Raw genomic sequence first — 19646 nt, 5'->3', positions numbered from 1 at the left:
CAGGGTCCTATTTTCCAGTGCCACTGAATAATAGGATCCTGCGTTGGACAGGTCTTGAGCCTGCGACAGGGTCTCGGTGCCAACGCAGAGAACGGGTACAGACCACAATGCGCGTGCATATGATTCACAACACGAGAAGAGCCCTCTCCAATTCCAACACATCCCACAAGCTCACCTGCTCGAGACTGACCTCTGAGACCTGTCTCCCGGAAAAGCAATTCATGGCTGGGCCGGCTTCCCCTTGGCGTCGTTAGCTCCTCGACGGCGCCACGCCCAGGCAAACCAGCAGCTCGATAACGATTAGTCTCCTGTGAGATCCTGTTGTCAAATGCTGACGCGATCACTGGTCCGCCTGGACAATACAAAAGTACCTTGCTGGGCGCCCCTCCAGAGCTCTACGCGACGAGGGGAATCCAGACCTCTGCAGCCTCTCAAGCAGCCCATTACCGTGGCCTCACCATGGCTGCCATTCTTTCCCTCGACCTGTCTACTGCAGCTATTTGCACGGCCGTCTATCTGTTAAGTTGCCTTTTGTGGCGACGATATCACTCCCCGCTGAGCGACATTCCGGGTCCTTTCCTTGCATCGTGCACCCGGCTGTGGCACATCATCCGCATATTCACCGGCGATATTAACGTTCGAAGTATAAGCGAGCATGAGCATCATGGTATGATACGCAGAGTCAGTTGCAGCAGAAGACCTTGTAACAACCTGCAGGACCGTTCATCCGCATCGCCCACGACGAAGTCAGCGTCTGCCATCCCGACGCCATCCGCGGCGTACTGTTGAATCCAATCCCAAAGGTACCCTACGTGCGCAATCGCATCCATAGGCACAGTCTAATCTAATCTACGCAGGCACCATGGTACAAAGTCCTGGCCCTGCCAGACCGGCGCTTCCAAACCCCCATGTCCGAAACCGATCCCAAGCGCCGAGTCGAGCGAGCCAAAAATGTCGCGTCTGCGTATACTCTGTCCAACCTGATAAAGTCCGAGCCGTACATGGACGCCATGATTCAACTGATGCTATCCAAATTCGATCAGTTCGCTGAGAAACAAGACCCCGTTGAGCTGGACTACTGGTTCAACTTCCTTGCCTTCGACATCATCGGCGAGGTCGTCTTCTCAGAGAGCTTTGGGTTCCTGGAGAGTGGAAAAGATCTCGGGGGCTCGATAGGCAATTCGCGCGCACTGAATGCGTATATCGCTGCAGCTGGGTACTTCCAGTGGTTGCATAATCTGACCTTGGGCAATGCACTGCTGTCGAAATATAACCTGATGCCGAACAACCATCTCTTCGATACGACCATGGCTGCCCTGCAGCGTCGCCAGGCGAACCCCAGCCCGCGCAACGATATGATCGAACACTGGAAGAAGACATTAGAACAGCATCCTGAGCGCATGACGATAACTGACTTACAGGCTACGGCCACGGGCACTGTCGGCGCTGGAGCGGACACCATTAGCGGTGCCTTGCAGTCATTTGTGTACCATATGCTTCGGAAGCCAGAGCACCTCGAGACCCTCCGTGCAGAAATTGCCAACGAGAGAGCACAAGGGCGCTGTAACGACCCCGTTGTATCCTACGCCCACGCCCAGAACATGGAGTACCTACAGGCCTGTGTATGTCAATCCCACTCTGGCGCTGTACTAAGCTCCGCGGAGGCTGACCTCTATAGATCAAAGAGTCACTCCGTATTTTCGGTCCAGTCCCATTCGGTCTCGCGCGGTTGGCACCGAAGGGCGGTCTTACAATCGGGGATCGCTTCTTTCCGGAAGGAGTACGTTATATGGTATTCCTTTGTGATGTAGGGCTGTTATACTGACGACGCGCAGACAAAGCTGAGCGTCAACCCCTGGGTCATCCACCATTCCACGGAATTCTTCGGACCCGATGCGAAAGAATACAACCCAGGCCGATGGATTGGACCCCAAGCAAAAGCTATCGAGAAGTACTTTATGCCGGTATGTTGGCTCTTTGCGCCCCTTACAAAAACGTACTAAAGCTTTTCCATAGTTCGGTGCTGGATATAACTCTTGTCCTGGCCGCAACCTGGCGACCATTGAACTCTCCAAGGTCATCGCGACCCTTGTTCGGGATTATGATATTCGCCAGCAAAATCCGAACCAGAGCTGGAGTTATATGGCTTATTTCACGGCAGTTCCATACGGGTGGCCGTGCTATGTATCCAAAGCAAAAGGGGGGCTGCGCTAGATATTCTAGCAATGTATATGCATTCAGATTTATAAAGTATTCAGTCCCCTAGTAAGATGTCCATCCCTAAGTTCCAGACGGCATCGAGGCCGACGGTGATTAAAAAAAGAGATGGCGAAAAACGATATCCGTTTCATTCTAACGTCTACACTCTTGGACATCCTACAACGGAAGAGTAATATGATATCTTATCTGAAAGGTCCATAATCGGCGGTCTTGAGTTCCAGGCCCACTTGACGGATTACACAGACTCCTCTTGTTCGTTGACCCGCGGAATATCTTGAAACGGGAGTTCTTCTGCGGGGAAGTGCGGAAGCTCCAGTGCATTCTTAACGGTAGCTGAGGATAGCCTCTACTACTTTCATCGTTGCCCTAATTTAATGCTCTAAACGCACCATTCAGAACCTACTCATCTCCCCGGCCCGAACCAGAGCCAGATCCACCCCTCGGGCCGAGAGGAGGCAGGGCAGCACCAATCGCCTTATACAAGGACAGGATGAGCTCGAGCGATTTCCGACTATCAGTCTGGACGACGCTTGTTCTGCCTTTTCGCGAATGGGGGTATTTGCCGTTTATTATTAGGATTTAGGGCTTGCAGCGCATCGACGCGGCGAGATCGATGGAGCCGGCGTGCATGAACATGTTTCGGGACAGATTCGGGACGGTATCCCATGTTATGAAATGGATATCTGGCTGTGGTCTCCGGACACTGTGGGCTTTTATTTAATGTCTGTATTCTTTGTTAGTTGGTAGATTATTAGATCTTGCGAGCGTAAAACGGGATGAGGGTAGTGGCCGGTGTTTCAGTTAATTCTTTGTCAGTTGCCATCTGATTCTGTAGAGTAGAGCACATAATAACAAATATCCCAACAATGGCGAAATGTGCGTGTTTGAGCGATCGTGAGAGATAAGTGCATAGTGGCCCGGGTAAGAAAGAACAGCAGGACACCACCTGCTGGTGGTTAACCGCGAAGACCAAAAGAAGTAACCGAGAAGCCTTCTCGGGACAAGAACGAGACACGCAAATCCCGACAGTGATCCGTGCTCATTTCCGATCTCTGCAGGTCCCCGCACAATACGAGACGATAATATCATCAGCAGTTGGCAGTGACACCATCACTCATCCAGGCACGCACTCCCTTCTTTCCACGGTGCAGGACCAAGGACGTGCTAATCCTTCGCTAGACCGTTCTTGCATGAGAGACTTCCTGTGGCAAATAACGGCCAATCACATTGAGGCTAAGGCGAAGAATAGATTGGGAGGCACGCCTGACTCGGGATTAATATATGTAAGAAAACGTCATCGGGGTGATTACTGCGCAGGGACACGAATTACATGCAGGTCAGAGACCGGCTACTTGTGGTGTTGGTGATTCGTTTGTGGGGAAGAGGATACCAGGGTTCGTGGCCTACGTGGGGATGTACGAGAACGACATCTGCCATGGAGGGTTGTTTATCTGTCGTAAACATTTCATTTCCTCTGAAACAGCCCGTTATCGTCAGCTGCCCCTCCAAGATTATTATACCATGGACCAAGGGTCGAACTCCGCTATCATACATGCAGATGATGACCACAACGACTTCCCTAAGCGTTCTCTCCTCCGACAGACTGGCCTGGACTACCCTAAGTCTACAGCACTACTGCCAACCCAAGCAGACCGAGGGCGCCCGCCAGACTAGCAGCAACGTCGCCAGTGGCGTGTGCAGCAAATCCGGATGATGTTTCCGTAGAAGGACTGTCGCCATCCTTTTCGCCGTCGGAGTCGCCTCCACTTGCAGACGATGACGAAGTAGGCGCTGGGGTACGAGTGGCGTTCAGATCGACGTTTCCTGCTCCGACCTGGGACTTCATGGCAAGGACGTAGCTCTTGACTTCTGTGGGTAGGCTCTGATACCAACTCGGGGTGTTGCCAGCCTGGAACTCGGACGCAATTGCGCTGCGGCCGGTGGGGAGCATGAGCTGAGCGAGGACTGTAGGAGGTACAGCGGTGAAAATGTCCTTCATGAGGGATGATGGTGGCTGTAGAAGGTTTCCGCCTGGGGCTGTGAAGTTTGCTGTATATGGAGTGGCGCTTGGGAACATCGACAGAAGGGTGTCTCTGTATACTGAGGTTAGGCTATATTGCTTTCAAGATGGCAAGACCAAGTCCCTTACGCAGCATTTTGCATCTCTGTTGCATTGACTGTTTTTGTAACCTCATCCCCTCGAACGCCAATGGCGCTCATAAACCCCAGGGCAATGTAGCGAAAGAAGTGCATGCTGGGTGGTCTGTCGTTGTATGGAATTTGATTTTGAGCAGAAGCGAAACGGCCGTCACACGGATCAGGACAAGGACAGCCCAAGTCTATACATAAGATCAGCTACATTACATCCTTATATTAAAATGCGGGGATGCATCGATCGGACAGCGATGGGACTCTAGACGCTGCCGACTAAAGCACGGGTGAGTCGACTCAGGGCGTTTGACACCGTTGACCTGGGCCAACGTAACAGTATAAAGCTTCTGACGGCCGAAGCCGCCGCCAAACCTCGGACATTTTATTGAGGCTGTTGTGGCCGATGGTTGTGATTGGGCTGCATATAGGGTTAAGTATATCTGACTCGGCCCGTATGAATCAGGGTTTGCGGAGGAGACTCCGAGCGGCCAGTGGAGGTGTCTCAATGCACGACACCTTAATTTAGATGGCTGTCAGATTCACGAGATACCAATCGGACTCAACGGTTGCGGCGGCCTGTGTTGACCGAGGGTGGCGCCTTGTTCTCCGCCGCGATGGGGTCCGCAGTGAGACATCCCGAGATGTTAATCGGAAGCTATACGATGTTAGCAACGGCGAAACGGCAATCTACGAAGTATTCACCCACATACTAGAGTCATTCAATCGCTGCAGTAATTTGCTTTCCGGCAATGCATTCGGTCCCGGATGTCACTCGTTGTATGGCTATAGATATATATGTTAGGCACCAAGAGGTGATATAGTTCAGAGGCTGGACCAAGTCTCGCTTAGCATATAAATCCAAGGGCCCAATACGACCATCACGAGTCAGAGGACATGAGTCGCGACCTGGATTATCAATATCTGACTTCCATTGCACGAAGCCTCCAAATTAACTACTGTTGTCAACTCATCTAATACATCCCTGTTTGGCTCTGTACCCCGCAAGGTCATCTCCGCAGCCGCAGGGATGGCTTGAGGATGATCGATCGGTATATCTGATTCTGAGAATGTGACAGCCGGCGGAGGGCAGAGACATCGGCACCTATAAGAAGCTTAGGCGTCTCTACGGTGCATAGAAAGTGTTTCAAGCCCCGTTTCCCTGACCAGGTTCTCCCAATACCACAAACCCGCACGATAGTACTGCCTTTAGTTTCAACAAGAACAGCCTCAAGCTACTATCGCAACCATGAAGTTCTTCCAGTACATCACAGCGGCCCTGCTGCCCATGACTGTGTTTGCCATCCCTGCTGTAGAGCCTGAACTCAAGGCCGTTTCTGCTCCGGCCACTATCACTACAGAGGACTTCCACCTTCTCATGAAGCGGCAGACCGACCTCGGCAGCATTATCGGCGATTTGACGGACTCCCTCGGCTCTATCAAGGAGATCTTATCCTCAGACTCATTGAAGAATATCAACACCGTCGTCACCCAATTAGCAGCGGTATGTTTCATCACTGTTTACCCCCTAGCACAGTCAATCTGACTCAATTTGCAGCTGCTCGGGGATCCAACCACAAAACAAATCAAGAGCTTGGTGTCTACAGCATCAGACCTTCTCAACAGTGACGCCGCCTCGAATCTGATTGACCAGCTACCGTCTCTGCTCTCCAGCGTCAGCGGCTTGCTCACCAAGGAGACGCTGAACAAGATCACGACTCTGCTTGATAACGCAGCCATCTTGCTGACTAAGGAATTCGCTAATAATGTCAAGGGCCTCATCAACGATGTGGCGCCGCTCGTGTCTGCTGTCGCGCAGGTCATTTCAGCGCTTCTGGGGTCTCTTCTGGGGTAAATGGTGGACGGTAGGCGGACCATGGCCGGATAGGGCAATTGTGTACACGTGACCAGCTTTCCCGTGACGCAAGTCGATCAGCAGTGGTCGCCTGAGAAGGAGGGGAACCATGGTCAGAAGAGGAAATTGTGTCTTATGTGTAAACGAATATTGTTGCGCGTGGCAATATCGCTGTGCATGGGGATAATATGACCACGGACGATAATGAATAATCTGAATGATAGTCAAACCAAGTGTACGGAAGTGTTGTAGCGAGTCATGAAGACTCGGAAAAGCCGAGTGTTTTTCCGCTCCGGCTGTTTACCGTAGGCTCAGTCAGTTGCAGCTTCCTCCACATCCACTCGCCGAGTCCAGTCTCCCCCTGTCCAGGACTTGGTGCCACCGGTTCGATGCCCTTTTGACTTGGCCCAATCGAAGCCCTGCGATTCCTGCGGTTCTCGACCCCGGTCCCCACGCTCTCCTCATCCTCAAATTCAATCTCATCTGCGCGTCGGCCAGTGTCCCCCCTTCACCACCCCCGGACCTCGTTTCCCCGCTCCAACTCCCCTTCCTTCGTTGTTCTCATGGTCGCGCCCTGCCTGCAGCTGTCCTCTCCCCGCTGTTTCACCATCGGTTCCTGATACCTGTTACCCGTCGGGTATTACGGAAATTTGCTGCAGTGGAACCGGCTCACCCCGGGGTTTGCATCTTTGCCACGCGTGAATGGGCGGGGGCGATCCTTAGCACCTTGTCGTTAATCTAAGTCCGTAAAACGTCGCGGAGAAGGAGATCTCATCGATCGCCGGTTCTTAACGGACCTGGCTGGCATGTGAACCCATCTTCCCGTTTCTCTCGTGGCTTCACCGCAGCTTCACCGCATCTTAAGGCGAGGCTTGCAAGAACCGAGGATCTATTGCCGTTGCTGCTTCCCGCCTACGAAGGAGCCTACCGCTCGCTTCCCTGCCCCCAGACCGGGCATCCTTGTCCATCAACCCATCCTAGCATCGCGATGGACACCACTCGAAAGACAACGCCCAAGGCAACAAAGCTCACCGGCGATCGAGCTGCTCGAAAGCGCGAGCAAGACCGACAAGCCCAGAGGAGCGCCCGCGAAAAGACCAAGAAACTTATCGCCCATCTCGAGTCGCGGATCGAAACACTGACCCGTTTCCATAACAGCGGCAATGTCCAAGAGCTGATCGATGAGCTGGAGGTGCAGCGCAAAGCGAACGAAGCCCTGCGGACTACGCTGCGGTCGATCGAAAAGGCAATCAACGGGGGCCTTGCTGAAGCAAGTACGTCAACTCCCTTATCCTGAACGACTCCTACTGACCCCATTTGATTTTAGATACCGCGCTCAAAAATTGCAACAACATGAAGCCGCCTCCCGAAGATGGATCAACGTCGCCCAGCAGCGAAAATAGCAAGCAAATCGGGTCGAACGGGGGAATTCAAGATATCGCACAACACTCCAACCTCCTAGCGCCTGGCCACTGTCATATTGCCCAACAGTCCGCGAGCCCAGCCTTTGATGAGGCGAGCATGATCGACAAATTCTCCCCCAATGGCTCGTTTGTCGACATGCACGCTGGGTTGTCATTGACGGGGAAGCCCGCCGACGACATTCCAGTCCCGTTTAATAGCACTTTGCACACATTTCCGATGGATATGCCCATGCCTATCCAAGCGGTTGTGCACTCAACAGAACCTCCATGTGACTGCTGTAAACAGTTGCTATACATGAACGACATGCTCGGCCGGTTTGCACTTACGTGCACACGGAGTATGGCTGATCAGCGAATTCGCGATGCCGACATTGCAATCCGCGCTGTAGTCCATGGGTGGGATGCCGTCACTCATCTGCACCCGCTGGACCCGGTCTGGACCATGCTTCGAACGGCGGACGAGACCGTCTGGCGCACTTGTGGTGCGGTTGAGCGAGTAGGCATCCTTAGGGTGCTCAGCCTGATGCTTCGCGTACGTTCTACCTTTGTTTCCCCTGGCGTTGGCTAACCCTCGTAGTACCTATCCGACCCGTCTGAGCCCAACCTGAGCCATCTTCCAAAATTCATGCGGCAGCGGCCGTCCCAGCACCGTATCATACACAAGCCACTGATAGACTTTGTGGTCTGGTGAGTTTTCCAAGAAGCGTCTATGCTATTTCGAACTAACAAAGTTAGGCCTGCCCTTCGAGAGCGATTGATTCTATTCCCCCATCAGCACTGCTCTGAGAAGTTCTGGTCAACGTTCTGGACCTGTTTCCGTTTCAATTGGCCATACAGATTACAGGACTGTTTTCTCCAGCAGGGCCAAACTGGACTCTATCGTTTCTCCGATGCGTTTAGCAAGTCATTTTACGACCTACAAAACTGGGGCATGACCCCCGAATTCTTCCGCCAGTACCCCGATCTGGAAGCGGACGTGAACGTAATTCCAGCCGATGCAGAGCCAACACCGGTCACTGTAGGCAGCGACACATTAACGTTGGGTAATGGGGGGATGGGCCACGAGAGTGTATCGCGGCTCGATCCAGTCACGGCGAATATGTTCACAGCGTTCCCGGCGGACTGGTCAACACGGAGTCAACTGTTTTAGCAATTTTGAATTTAGCGAGTCTGTATATTAGCGGTGCATAGGATATCAAATCTGCTCTTTTGTTACTTTGTAACTGATGATGAACGATGACGGCAGCCCACGTGACTTCCATCCGAGATTTCTCCCGCAATTCCGAGCGACCACCAATCTCCAACTACTTCTCTTCCAATTCCCTCTGGCATATATCCGAATCACCTCGCACGGCCTATCTAGGTAATTTCCCGGCTCATGGCTGACAACGAGCCTGCCGCCCCGCCCAATTGGCGCATCCCCAAGGCCTGCCAAGAGTGCCGCCAACGCAAGATCAAGTGCAGCGGCGACAACCCATGCAAAACCTGCCAACTTCGCCGAACGCCATGCATCTACCGCGAAGTCATCCGCCAGCGCCGGAAAAGGAATCACGGACTGGGCGACACCAGCCATCCCACTGGGGACAGGCTGGGGCTCGATGGACCGCCCCGGCCCGAGTCGATGCAGCCCCAGGCCCACCGGGAGGAGCGTCCCCTCAGTTTCAACAACAGCGTCTCAGCCACGCATATGACCTCCCCCTCGAACAAGGTGCAGCTTTATTATGGCTCAACATCCCATTTCGCGCTCATGCACGAGATCTACCGAGATCTCACGGCTCATCAGACCGGCCAGAACGACCATGGGCCGCACGGCCGGGTCGAGGAAGCCGGCGCCGGACTGGATATGCTCAGCTTCCGGACTATTTTCTTTGGAATCCCGGCTCATCCGCACAAGGATTCGGCAAGGGGGCCCAATGGCGCCGATCCGCATATCATGTTCCTGTCTTATGATCTGGCGCGTCGCTTTCTTGATGCGTTTCTGTCTACGCTTTATGGCCTCCTGCCTATCTGGCCGGCTGAGCAATTCGCGCGCCGTCTTGGGCAGATATATGGATCGCAGCCGCCCCCTCGTACTGATAAACACCAGTGCATCCTTATTATGGCGCTGGCGCTAGGGTCACTGATCACGGAGGAGAATCATGCTTGGGGTGATGTCCTGTATGAGCAGGTCAAGGTGTCCTGCAGCGCTTTTGACGACACTGTGAATATCCAGACGGTGCAATTATTTATGTTCATGATAAGTGGCCCTTTTCCCCGATGCTGACAGCACTAGCTAACCTCGAACACGCTCACTTTCAGAACGAGGTCGGAAGGCCAAATGCGTGCTTTCTCCATCTTGGGACTGCAGCGCGGAAGGCAATTTCTGCTGGTTTGCATAAAGAATCGCCGCACGATAGTGGAGAGACATGGGAGATTACTGAAGAAAGAAGACGCACATTTTGGTATCTTTATATATATGAAAAGTTGGTAGCCCCTCGTGAAATACTTGAAGTATTCTGACCCAATGCAGCTGGATATGCTTCCATCTCGGACGGCCGAGCTCACTATCACGGAGGAACGTTGGCATTCCCACTCCAGAGGACCCTTTCTGCCAGGCGTTGATCTTCCTGTCGGACGCCATTTGCCGCTCGGCGGATGAATTGTATGGCCGACACCATGAATCGTTACTGCAAATGTGGAGAATTGCAAAATCCATATGGGACGATTTACGGACCTTCGACTCTAAAATGCAACGTGCGCTTGGATTTGGGCTTGACAAGCGACCTCAACCGGGTGGCGTTGGGGTGCAGCAGACTATGTGCATCACTCGTGAGTTCTTCGCACTCTTCTTGAAACTCATGCTGATGTTCTAGTTTATTATCATACAATCCTTCTCACATTCCGACCATTCCTAATATTCCGTGGTCGATGGAATCAGGAGACAAAAACCGGCCAGGATTCAGATAAAGACAGCACAAAGCGCGAAATACCACCTTGGCTGAATGAAGCATGTGGGTATGCACTGAGTGCTGCATGCCGGACCATTCATTTCCTGTGCGAGTCATATACAGCCAACGAGCTAGTCAGGGTACGTCACGTGTTGCGACTGAAGAACAAATCGCCCAACTAACATGGATAGGGCATTCGATATCACGGGTTTTTCTTGTCGAGCTCCTGCGCAGCGGTTATATTTGACCTCATGCACGGCAAGGATCTCGCCCCGTCCCATCTTCCCTGGGCCCATGCCACACTGAGAGCACTTACGGGCATGAAGCAGTCTGACGCAGTGGAAGCCTCTATTCTTGCTATCCAAACCATCCTCAAACAGCTCAACCCAGCTTACGAATGGATCCCTCAAACCGAGCCATCCAAATCCCCTACTACGCAGAGTCCAGCGCCAGCAATCACAAGACCGCCATATACTGTGCCCACTTCACGAGAACTTTCAAATGTACCAGCTGCACCTAATAGTGCCCTCAACACCACCACCCTCCCTGCCCCGGCCCAATCACAACCACTGCTCTACGACTTCCAAGGAAACCCGCTAGAGCAGAGCATGGACATGCCACCCACAACCGGTGGTACAGGGAGCGGCGAGGATCTCCTTGATTTCACCCTGTCGGATATGGGCTGGGACTTTGATTTTTCGACTATGGATCTGGAGACGTTTTTCTCTGTTAGTCCGGCGTTCGATGCGCCGGCGGTATGAACTGTAATTATTGAATAGCTTGAGTGAAGGATCACACTTTCTGCTTTTATGTATATATATCCGACCATGTCCAACACTATGAAGTCAATAACAATTTATGTTCGTTGCAACACGTACCAGGATAGCTAACCACCTCTTATCAAACGAACGCTTAACCATGCCCTGTTTCGAAATTAGCAGATACCGTAGACCTAAAAAAAAAAAAAAACAGAAAAAAGAAAAAAAGAAAAAAAAAAATTTGAAACCAACCCCATCTCCAGGGTTAAGTCCAATTTCAAATTGTAAACACATTGGAAACATCCCCTCCTAATAATTTCCCCCCAAGCCCTTGCCCCATCCTTGAAGGCGTTAAACTCTGTCGTCAGCTTAATATTCATCTCGTTTTCGGGCATATAATAGTACACGATAATCTGGTACTCTACCGCAGCGGGTAAAATGTATTTCGCTTTCGGACTTTTGCTCTGATGGACGGTGTTGGGAGGTCGGAGTTATCAAGGGCAACGGTGGGTCTAATATATATATACCCATCCAAACTAACTATTTGTGTATTTTATTGCACCTCTACCCTACAAAAATGATCGTTAAATATGATTATTGTATTATTTATAATAAACAAAAGACCACACCGTCTAATGCCCGTTTAATATAGTGTATGCAAATGTACCCAGCGCCGTCAAGATATGCCCATGATTCGTTTCAGATCGGAAAGCGCCAATGGCTTCACAAGATACTCGTCTATCCCAGCAGTAAAGGCTTCCTCTTGTACCTCGCTCGAGCCGACCCCCGTTACAGCCATAATTGTTGACCGCCGGAGACAGGCCTCTCCTTCGTAGTCGCGGATGATGCTCGACGCGACGATCCCGTTCATGACGGGCATTGATATATCTAAACAAGTTAGTCGGTGGTCTGAAAGATAGAGAAACGGCGATAAGGATACTAACCCATTAAAACGTAGTCGAATTGTGGTTGGGCTGCTTTGTATTTCTCAACGGCGATTTGGCCGTTGGACGCGGTCTCGTATGGACAGCCTATTTTGCGCATGAATGTAGATAAGACCTGAAACGATTAATATGTCATTTACACGCCTCACCGTGATAGTACGCACCTTCAGGTTGATGTCATTGTCATCGACGATTAAAACGTGCAGGCCTTTCTCTCGAGGCTCTGGTGGTCGGAAAGGGTACTCTGATAGACTCTCCCTAACTGCTGGCGGGGACTCCAAGGCTTTGGCCATGGCGAAAACCTCAGCAAGAGAGTTTCCTTGGCTGGATTCAGACGCAGAGTCCAGGAAAGACCTATCCGGACTGCCACTGGGGACCAGTACTCCAAGTCTTTCTAGTGCTTGGAAGACCCTTCGGGGTATGAGTCTAGGTATCGTTAGTCCAACGGAGAGTGATATCGGTATGTTGGTAAGGTAATACGCACGGCTGTGGAATATAGACTACGTTCACTGCGCCTTGAAAGGTCTGGTCTATCGGAGTTGAGCTGCCATACCTCCCAAGCACAATGAGAGACTTGCACGTAGTCTCCACCGGACCTGCTGCAGCAAGACCTCCGAGCATGGATTCCTCAACGACTGCAATATCCCCGTTGGCATGATCCAAACTGTCGCTGAATGACAGCCTGCAACTGCGATGTCGTAGAAGCGTGCTGCTCATGGCATCCTGAATCGCAAGCTTGCGCCTGATTTCGGCTTCATTCCTTGCATTCCTGCTGCAGATGTCTGGATTCATACCCACGAGGCAGACTAGTTTCTTCTTCCATGTCCTTCTGTAACCATTCGGCGCAAGAGTGGGAGTTGCCTCGGTAAACTGAATGGGAATCCGAATCTCAACTCGCGTCCCAGCGCCAGCCTCACTCTTAACGTCAAGCTGGCCGCCCAGATGCGTTATCAGTTGGTGTGCGATACTAAGCCCAAGGCCAACGCCTTCGGTTAGGATGTTTTCCTGGGAGAATGGAATGAATATTCCGTTGTCAAGGTAGTCCCGAGAGATCCCACACCCTGTGTCAGTGATCTGTATAACCGCAAGGCTGGACCTGGACCCGTTGCGGCGCATTTGTGTATGGGTCAATGAGACTTCTATCAGTCCCGACTGTGTGAATTTGAACGCATTGCCTAGTACGTTCATGATGATTCGTCTCCAGGCGCCAGAGACAGACTGGACCTTCCAAGAGTCACGCTGCTCGACACATGCAATAACAGTAAGATCGTCGGGAGAATGCGGCGCATTGTTCTCAGTCCTTTTACAGGAGGCCCGGTTACCAGCGTAGAGCGAGTCAGTAACGTCCTCTACCAGGACATCAAGATCGAAATCCGACGCCATCTCATCCATTTGGCCACCCTTGGAAGGGAGTTTGTTCAAGTTGGTGAGATTGTTGATTTTAGCAAAGTCGAGTCTGGATATTGTTAGATATATCGTGCAGTAATGGAAGGTAGGACGTACAGATGGTTCATCGTATCCAACAAAGTATTTCCACATGTTTTGATCATCTTTAGCATCTCCTGCTGAGAAGGATCTAGACAGTTCGACTGCAAGAGCTCGGAATTGGCGAGCATGCCGTGCAAAGGCGACCGAAGCTCATGGCTCACAGAGGAGAGCAGATCATACTTTGTCCTTTCTGTTGCAACACGATCGATCTGGGCCAGCTGGGAGACCATCGCATCACTAAAAGCCTGCATGTAGTGCTGGTCATTTTCTGTGAAATTGGCATGGCTTGTCCAAGTAACGGCGGCAGCTATCCAACGAGTCTTGTCCCAGTCCCAGAAGGGCATAAAAAGTACGGAATGTGCATTTGGGATGCTCTGTGCTAGGCCTTCCACTAAGAGTGGATTGATTGCATCGTCTGCTGGGTTGGGTAGGGAATTGAAGATTTTTCCCTGTGGAAAGGCCATGAAAAGCTCATGCAGCAGCCCTTTTGTCAATGAACAGGAATTCATATCACAACTGTCCTGAACCCTGTTGCAGACAGCAGACCCGAGTAACTCGCAGGGCCTTTCATGCCATTCACTATCGGATGAAAGACTTATAGACCCGCGTCGAACAGCGGGAAATTCAGACCTTGCATTCAGTTCCCAAGGACTGACACATGAGGACCTGTACTTGGTTAAAGACGATGTTTAAATAAGATGACCAATTTAGACTAACCTTCTAGAGCTGCTTCTAGAATTACTCCTTGGTGCGTTTAGGAAAAAGACACCGTCTGTCCCCATCCCCTCCAGGAGCAGCGAGCTGGCCCGCGAGTAGAGCAAGGAGGTCTCGCGAGGGATGGAAGAAGACTCCGACGATACAGACAGGTAACCAGTGCCGCCAGACTGGTTCCGGGCGTGTCCATGTGCATCCGGGTGTGATACCATGCTTTGGCGCGGCGATACTGATGGCGAGATATGTGCAGGACCGTCGCATGGGGAAAGCTGGGGACCCCAAGCCCTCGAGTCGTCTATCGATAGCTGCTCGATATTTGGTACTGACGGTGCACGGAGGCGACTCGCACTGCTACCTGAGAAACCAGCGACCCCATTAAGCTCCCTGAAGGAGTTGTGCTCTTTAACGAAGGTCATTAGGGCATCAAGCTGGCGTTTGGCGTGGGCGCTGTCCGCGAGGGAGTCAGTAGCCCCCGCGGCTGGGCGGAGGCTCTCACTGTAATTGTCAAAAAAACACTTTAGAAAATCTGCGACCGTCATTGAATCTGGAAAAACTTACGCGCGCGGATAATAGGCCATTTCCTGCTCACATGGATGTTGATTGTGCGGCCTAGCAGCACCAAGTGTAGACAAGAGTCCTCGACAACGATAGCCTTTTTTTTTTCGCACGAGCAGCGGTTGCAAGTGCAGTCTAAATAGTGGCAGGGATTTGCAAGAAGAGATCCATGGATCGGGCAGCGCAGAGTCGTGCTCTGCGGTTGAAAGGCGAGGCCCTACCAGGTGCAGTCCAGGCTGCCCAGTGCCCAGTGCCGAGTTTAAGCTCGCGCAGACCAAGTCTGGTTCACCAATGGCAGGAGACTTCACGGGGCCATCTGCTCTCCATGACTCGCTCCAGAACATCCAGATCGCGACCTGGTACCGGCCGAATGTGCCATGGGGGCGGCGGGTTTTCGGCTCCGAGCAATTCCCAGGCTGCGGGTGGCGTTATGACAGGCATGCATAGGACTTCACTGTGATAACCGTGTAGGCGAGGGCTTTACTCTAAGCGAGATAGGTCGAAGCCAACACGGTGAGAAAAACAGGGAGAAAATGGAAAAAAAGACAGCGGTGGATTGTGGATAAAGGCGCGGAATGCAACCTTCCTTTCCCGGCGGCGTCGACTTATCACCACGATATCACCACTCGCTGACTCACCTATCAATGTCTTGTGCCTGTATTTTCCATGGCCAATCGGTGCTGAGGATTCAGATTCTTGGAGACAGATACAAATGATTTATACCAGGCAATCGGCGCAATTGGGAGAACGTCTTGCAGCTCGCCGTCGGCAGCAATTCCCGACGCTTGAGAAAGTCCGAACCACGCGAGGGGCCCCTTGGGCCTGAGCGCATCCAAATATCCCTATGCAGTCTGGAATCCAGATTAGATGCAATCTTTAGCCGAGTGTCGAGGTCGGTAAAGAATATGAGCATCTGGGTCCGGATTTCCCGCACATCATTGAAGTGCCCGTAGTCTCTATAGTATCAAGGCTGTATGAGATAAATGATACCCTAATAGTAGAGGTCGCTAACTTGATGGTTGTTCTTCTGATCCGTATGACAGAACCAGTCCATGTATGAACATCGAGTAACGTGCGACGCTATTAGAAGGAACCACCAGTCTTATTGAATTTACGAATAGCAGGAGGTGGATGTATCAATGATATATCATACTCTGTGGTCAACCGCGCATTCCCTCTTCAGCTTGTCAACCTGCCCATCGATCCTGCCTCAAGTTCGCCAGTTTATTGATACCTGGCCAGGATGACACTCCCACTGCTTCAAACCCTTCCAACTGCAATCTTCACACCATAACAGCCTCTGGACCAGCAGGCTAATATTGATATCTCACTAGGCATTGCCATATTTAACTCAACTGTCATTAACGAAGCATAACTGTCATTAACAAACATATTCATCTCCACCAGTGAGTCTATCTACGCCCAACCGTTCCCATACAGTATATAAATATGGGACGAGAGCCTAAACCGGTCATCTGCAGGTCCAACACCATGGCGGACGACTATCCCGGGCCCACGAATGAAAATCCAACCTTGAAATCGGTTCTTCTAACGCTGAGCTCCACAACGCCCCTGGTCACGACGCCGCTCCCTGCAAACTCCGTACTGGGCGGTATTCCCATTTCAACATTCGGCGAGCTTCTCACCCAGCTAAGAAGTCAGCATCCAGGGGTGTCGGTAGGAGAGTTCCAAGAGCAATCAATTGCTGGAGCAACATTGTGCCGCGAGATGGAGAGGCCCAACACACTGCTGGCTGGGCCAGAGAACGGAGTCTGTGCAGACGCCCAAGGCCCCAAGGGCTCTTCGGAGATCCCAGAGAATGGGAATGGCCTTCCCAATTCCAACAACGTCCGCAAACGCGACAGAGTTGCTGAAGACCAGGCGTATATCAAGTCAGCTAGGGAGAGAATTCCTGAACTATACCCGCATTACGGTCAAGCACTGGTCGAGCAGTACAGGGCCAAAAGTGCGCTGGCGGCTCTGATAACGCTTTGGAACAGCTACGGCAACGAGATGGACGCAATAGGCGCCATTAATCGCGCCACTCTGAATCGTGTTAAGAACGCTCGAAACAGCAAGAAAGGCTTTAGGGGTACCCTTGGTCAGAGAATAGCTCCCTCGGCGACCCCTGGTGACCTGCGGAGCGCCGTCAAACTTGACATGCAAACCTTGACAGCCCCAACCCTGCTGGAGATACATGCCGAGAACATATGTGTTGACCGGATGCTGGGTACACTTACAAGTGACTGGCAGCGATCCGATCCTGAACCTTGGACCGTGCTGACAGGGCCCGTCGCATCCACCTCCACGAGTTTCTAACACCTCAGTGGCGAATGGTCACCCCAAAATCTTTTCTATGGCGTTTGATCCCCGCATTCGCATATCACAAATTCCCCCTATTCAATCTTGTGCTGCTTATATCCAGCTTCATTTGCATGTCTCTGCCAGTGGGACAAGATGCCGTTGTGAAGAACCTTAGTATAGACAATAGACTAGTTATCAATAGCCCAACATGCACAGATACGCACCTTGAGGCATGGAAGGCCCATCGCGTAAACTGTCCATCTAAGAAATGCGCGTAGAAAAGTCTAGGGTTATGGCCAGCGCATATGCCATCGTAGATTAACCGTCAAGTGGTCTCATAATATCTTCTTTCTGAGATGCCCCCTATCTTAAGATCATATACTGCCAACACCATCACCGACCCGACAATCTTTCTTCCAACCTATATGCAAGAGCAATAGAACGCCGGTCAACAGTCCTCGTCATCAGCGCAGCCGTAACAACAAGCAACGAACCCACCACCCCCGTCGCAACAACCCACGACAAATAGTACACATGGCTACCATATCCATCATCCCTAGTCGCAGCAAACCCCTTCCCCCACAGTGTCCGACAAACCATCTCCAGAATAGGGTTACGCAGAATGCGGATAAACGTCTGATGAATAAGATATAGCGAAAACGAGATCTCACCCGCGAACTGGGGGATAGGCGATTCAAGCGCTCTCTTGAGTACCGGGAGTCCTCTGATTGCAAAGACGATGAGGACTGCACCGACTGAGTACCAGCTGTTGATTCGTTTGACGGGGTAGTTCCAGAAGGGGAGGATGGTGAGTTCGGATGAATACCAGTAGTCTTCGTAGTGGTCTACCCGGAGCGGCATGGATAGGAGATGGATTCCGATTGAGAAGAGGGTGAGTTTTGCGGCAATGAACGGTGTGGAGCTCCTAGAAGAGGGCTTTTGTGTAACTGGGACGATGAACGCTTCTGAGGACGTGTGGGCTATCAAGTCGAGTTCTGCAAATAATAGTCCAGAGAAGAAGCAGAATGACTCGTGGAATCCAAACCAGAAGAGCAGAAAGGTTAGCACCGCGATTATTGTCAAGCGGGCTCGAGAGGTAGCGGAGAGCAGGGCAAGGATCGTGAGGTATAATGCGAAGGAGCCTTGAAGTTCGACAAGCATCGTCCAAAGATGCGAGTTGAGGCCCTGGGTGCCCCCCAGCGGAACGAATCCAAGGGCACTCATAATAGTCAAGGAAAGGCATTTCAAGTGCGGCCAGATTGATGACCACGGCAGAGCACCAGGACAGCCTTCGGTCTCAGGAAAGCGCCACGACGAATAGGCCCCGGCATAGAAAAGCACCTGGGATATGACACAGACAACAAGCACAGGCAAGTAGAGGCGAAAGACCCGGCGAAGGGCAGAAGACGTCAGCTTGCGGTAGCACTCGGCGTTGTTACTCTGGCCACGCAGCCGAATGATCGCGAGAGGGACCGAGTATCCAGAAATAACGAAGAAGAGGGTAACCATGGCCGTCCCTGCGAAGACGGTGCGGAATGGAGGAAGTTGAATCAAGTGTCGGTTTTCTTCGGCGGGCGTATCAGTGAATCCGCGGTAGGGGATATGCATTTCGCCAACGGTGAAATGGAACCATGTCACTATCACTGCTGCAATACCGCGAAGTCCGTCGAGCCAGCGCTGTCGGCCGTCCATGCTTGCTGCTATCATCGTGAATGAGGTGGGGACGTCCAGTCGATTAGATGGCTGATCCGGTATTGAGAAAGTATAAGATCGAAAGAGCACATAGGATCATAATAGCTATGGGAACATAACCGTTATCCTGGGATATAGTCATGGCTTTGGGTTTGCAGTGATGTATGGAAGGGGAGATTCATGGAGGCAATACCTCACACCCCAAGTATAAATAGCCCAAGGACTTGATAATTGCCCAGATAGCGCAGGCATCCGAACGCCTCGTCATCATCAGAAGCCCTGAAGGCCTAATGCTGGCCGTCAGTATAAGATACATGTCTTGGCCCGGCTGTGTATAAGCTGGCGTCAGATATTAGCTGCAGTTGGTCCAGTCCTCTGTATAGATTGGCCAACTCATACACATTCCGTATACTGAGACCAGCAACTGTCCCCGGGAGGGCTGGATGCAGCCGAGTTGGCAAGCAGGGGCCAGTCAGTGCAATAGTGGTGCCGATATCGCACATGGCGCGATTTGCTGCAGGTATTGTTGGTGGCTTTGCAATGGACCATGCACACGCGTCGAGAACGATAACATCAGCTGAAAGCACCCTTCAGGGATGAAGGATGACATGGCTCAA

The 19646-nt window shown here is 51.8% G+C and overlaps 8 protein-coding genes across 8 annotated transcripts; 5 read left to right on the top strand and 3 right to left on the bottom strand.

Moving 5' to 3' along the window:
- Positions 1-459: 459 nt before the first annotated feature.
- On the top strand, positions 460-2214 carry APUU_80948A (cytochrome P450; the record flags this gene model as incomplete). The annotated part of the gene is made up of 6 exons (XM_041697285.1): positions 460-667; positions 718-803; positions 858-1622; positions 1679-1780; positions 1836-1964; positions 2017-2214. 6 exons carry the CDS (start codon positions 460-462, stop codon positions 2212-2214), a joined length of 1488 nt encoding a protein of 495 aa, XP_041562831.1.
- Positions 2215-3844: 1630 nt separating this feature from the next.
- On the bottom strand, positions 3845-4473 carry APUU_80947S (uncharacterized protein; the record flags this gene model as incomplete). The annotated part of the gene is made up of 2 exons (XM_041697284.1): positions 3845-4313; positions 4370-4473. The coding sequence occupies 2 exons, from the start codon at positions 4471-4473 to the stop codon at positions 3845-3847; spliced, it is 573 nt and encodes a 190-aa protein (XP_041562830.1).
- A 1144-nt stretch (positions 4474-5617) lies between these two features.
- On the top strand, positions 5618-6223 carry APUU_80946A (uncharacterized protein; the record flags this gene model as incomplete). Its single annotated transcript, XM_041697283.1, has 2 exons — positions 5618-5872; positions 5927-6223. The coding sequence occupies 2 exons, from the start codon at positions 5618-5620 to the stop codon at positions 6221-6223; spliced, it is 552 nt and encodes a 183-aa protein (XP_041562829.1).
- A 988-nt stretch (positions 6224-7211) lies between these two features.
- APUU_80945A (bZIP transcription factor) lies at positions 7212-8797 on the top strand (the record flags this gene model as incomplete). The annotated part of the gene is made up of 4 exons (XM_041697282.1): positions 7212-7497; positions 7551-8179; positions 8225-8334; positions 8383-8797. The coding sequence occupies 4 exons, from the start codon at positions 7212-7214 to the stop codon at positions 8795-8797; spliced, it is 1440 nt and encodes a 479-aa protein (XP_041562828.1).
- Positions 8798-9025: 228 nt separating this feature from the next.
- On the top strand, positions 9026-11335 carry APUU_80944A (Zn(II)2Cys6 transcription factor; the record flags this gene model as incomplete). Its single annotated transcript, XM_041697281.1, has 5 exons — positions 9026-9862; positions 9946-10109; positions 10157-10455; positions 10500-10714; positions 10766-11335. 5 exons carry the CDS (start codon positions 9026-9028, stop codon positions 11333-11335), a joined length of 2085 nt encoding a protein of 694 aa, XP_041562827.1.
- A 673-nt stretch (positions 11336-12008) lies between these two features.
- Positions 12009-15056, bottom strand: APUU_80943S (hybrid sensor histidine kinase/response regulator; the record flags this gene model as incomplete). Its single annotated transcript, XM_041697280.1, has 7 exons — positions 12009-12220; positions 12277-12391; positions 12441-12702; positions 12761-13732; positions 13780-14430; positions 14482-14973; positions 15037-15056. 7 exons carry the CDS (start codon positions 15054-15056, stop codon positions 12009-12011), a joined length of 2724 nt encoding a protein of 907 aa, XP_041562826.1.
- Positions 15057-16524: 1468 nt separating this feature from the next.
- Positions 16525-17352, top strand: APUU_80942A (uncharacterized protein; the record flags this gene model as incomplete). The annotated part of the gene is made up of 1 exon (XM_041697278.1): positions 16525-17352. The coding sequence occupies one exon, from the start codon at positions 16525-16527 to the stop codon at positions 17350-17352; it is 828 nt and encodes a 275-aa protein (XP_041562825.1).
- A 378-nt stretch (positions 17353-17730) lies between these two features.
- On the bottom strand, positions 17731-19044 carry APUU_80941S (acyltransferase family protein; the record flags this gene model as incomplete). Its single annotated transcript, XM_041697277.1, has 1 exon — positions 17731-19044. The coding sequence occupies one exon, from the start codon at positions 19042-19044 to the stop codon at positions 17731-17733; it is 1314 nt and encodes a 437-aa protein (XP_041562824.1).
- Between the last annotated feature and the right edge of the window lie 602 nt (positions 19045-19646).

The sequence above is a fragment of the Aspergillus puulaauensis genome, chromosome 8 (genome assembly GCF_016861865.1).
Source record: "Aspergillus puulaauensis MK2 DNA, chromosome 8, nearly complete sequence".
Lineage (NCBI taxonomy): Eukaryota > Fungi > Ascomycota > Eurotiomycetes > Eurotiales > Aspergillaceae > Aspergillus > Aspergillus puulaauensis.
Note: the sequence above shows the minus strand (reverse complement) of the source record. Positions and strands in the feature narration are given on the sequence as shown.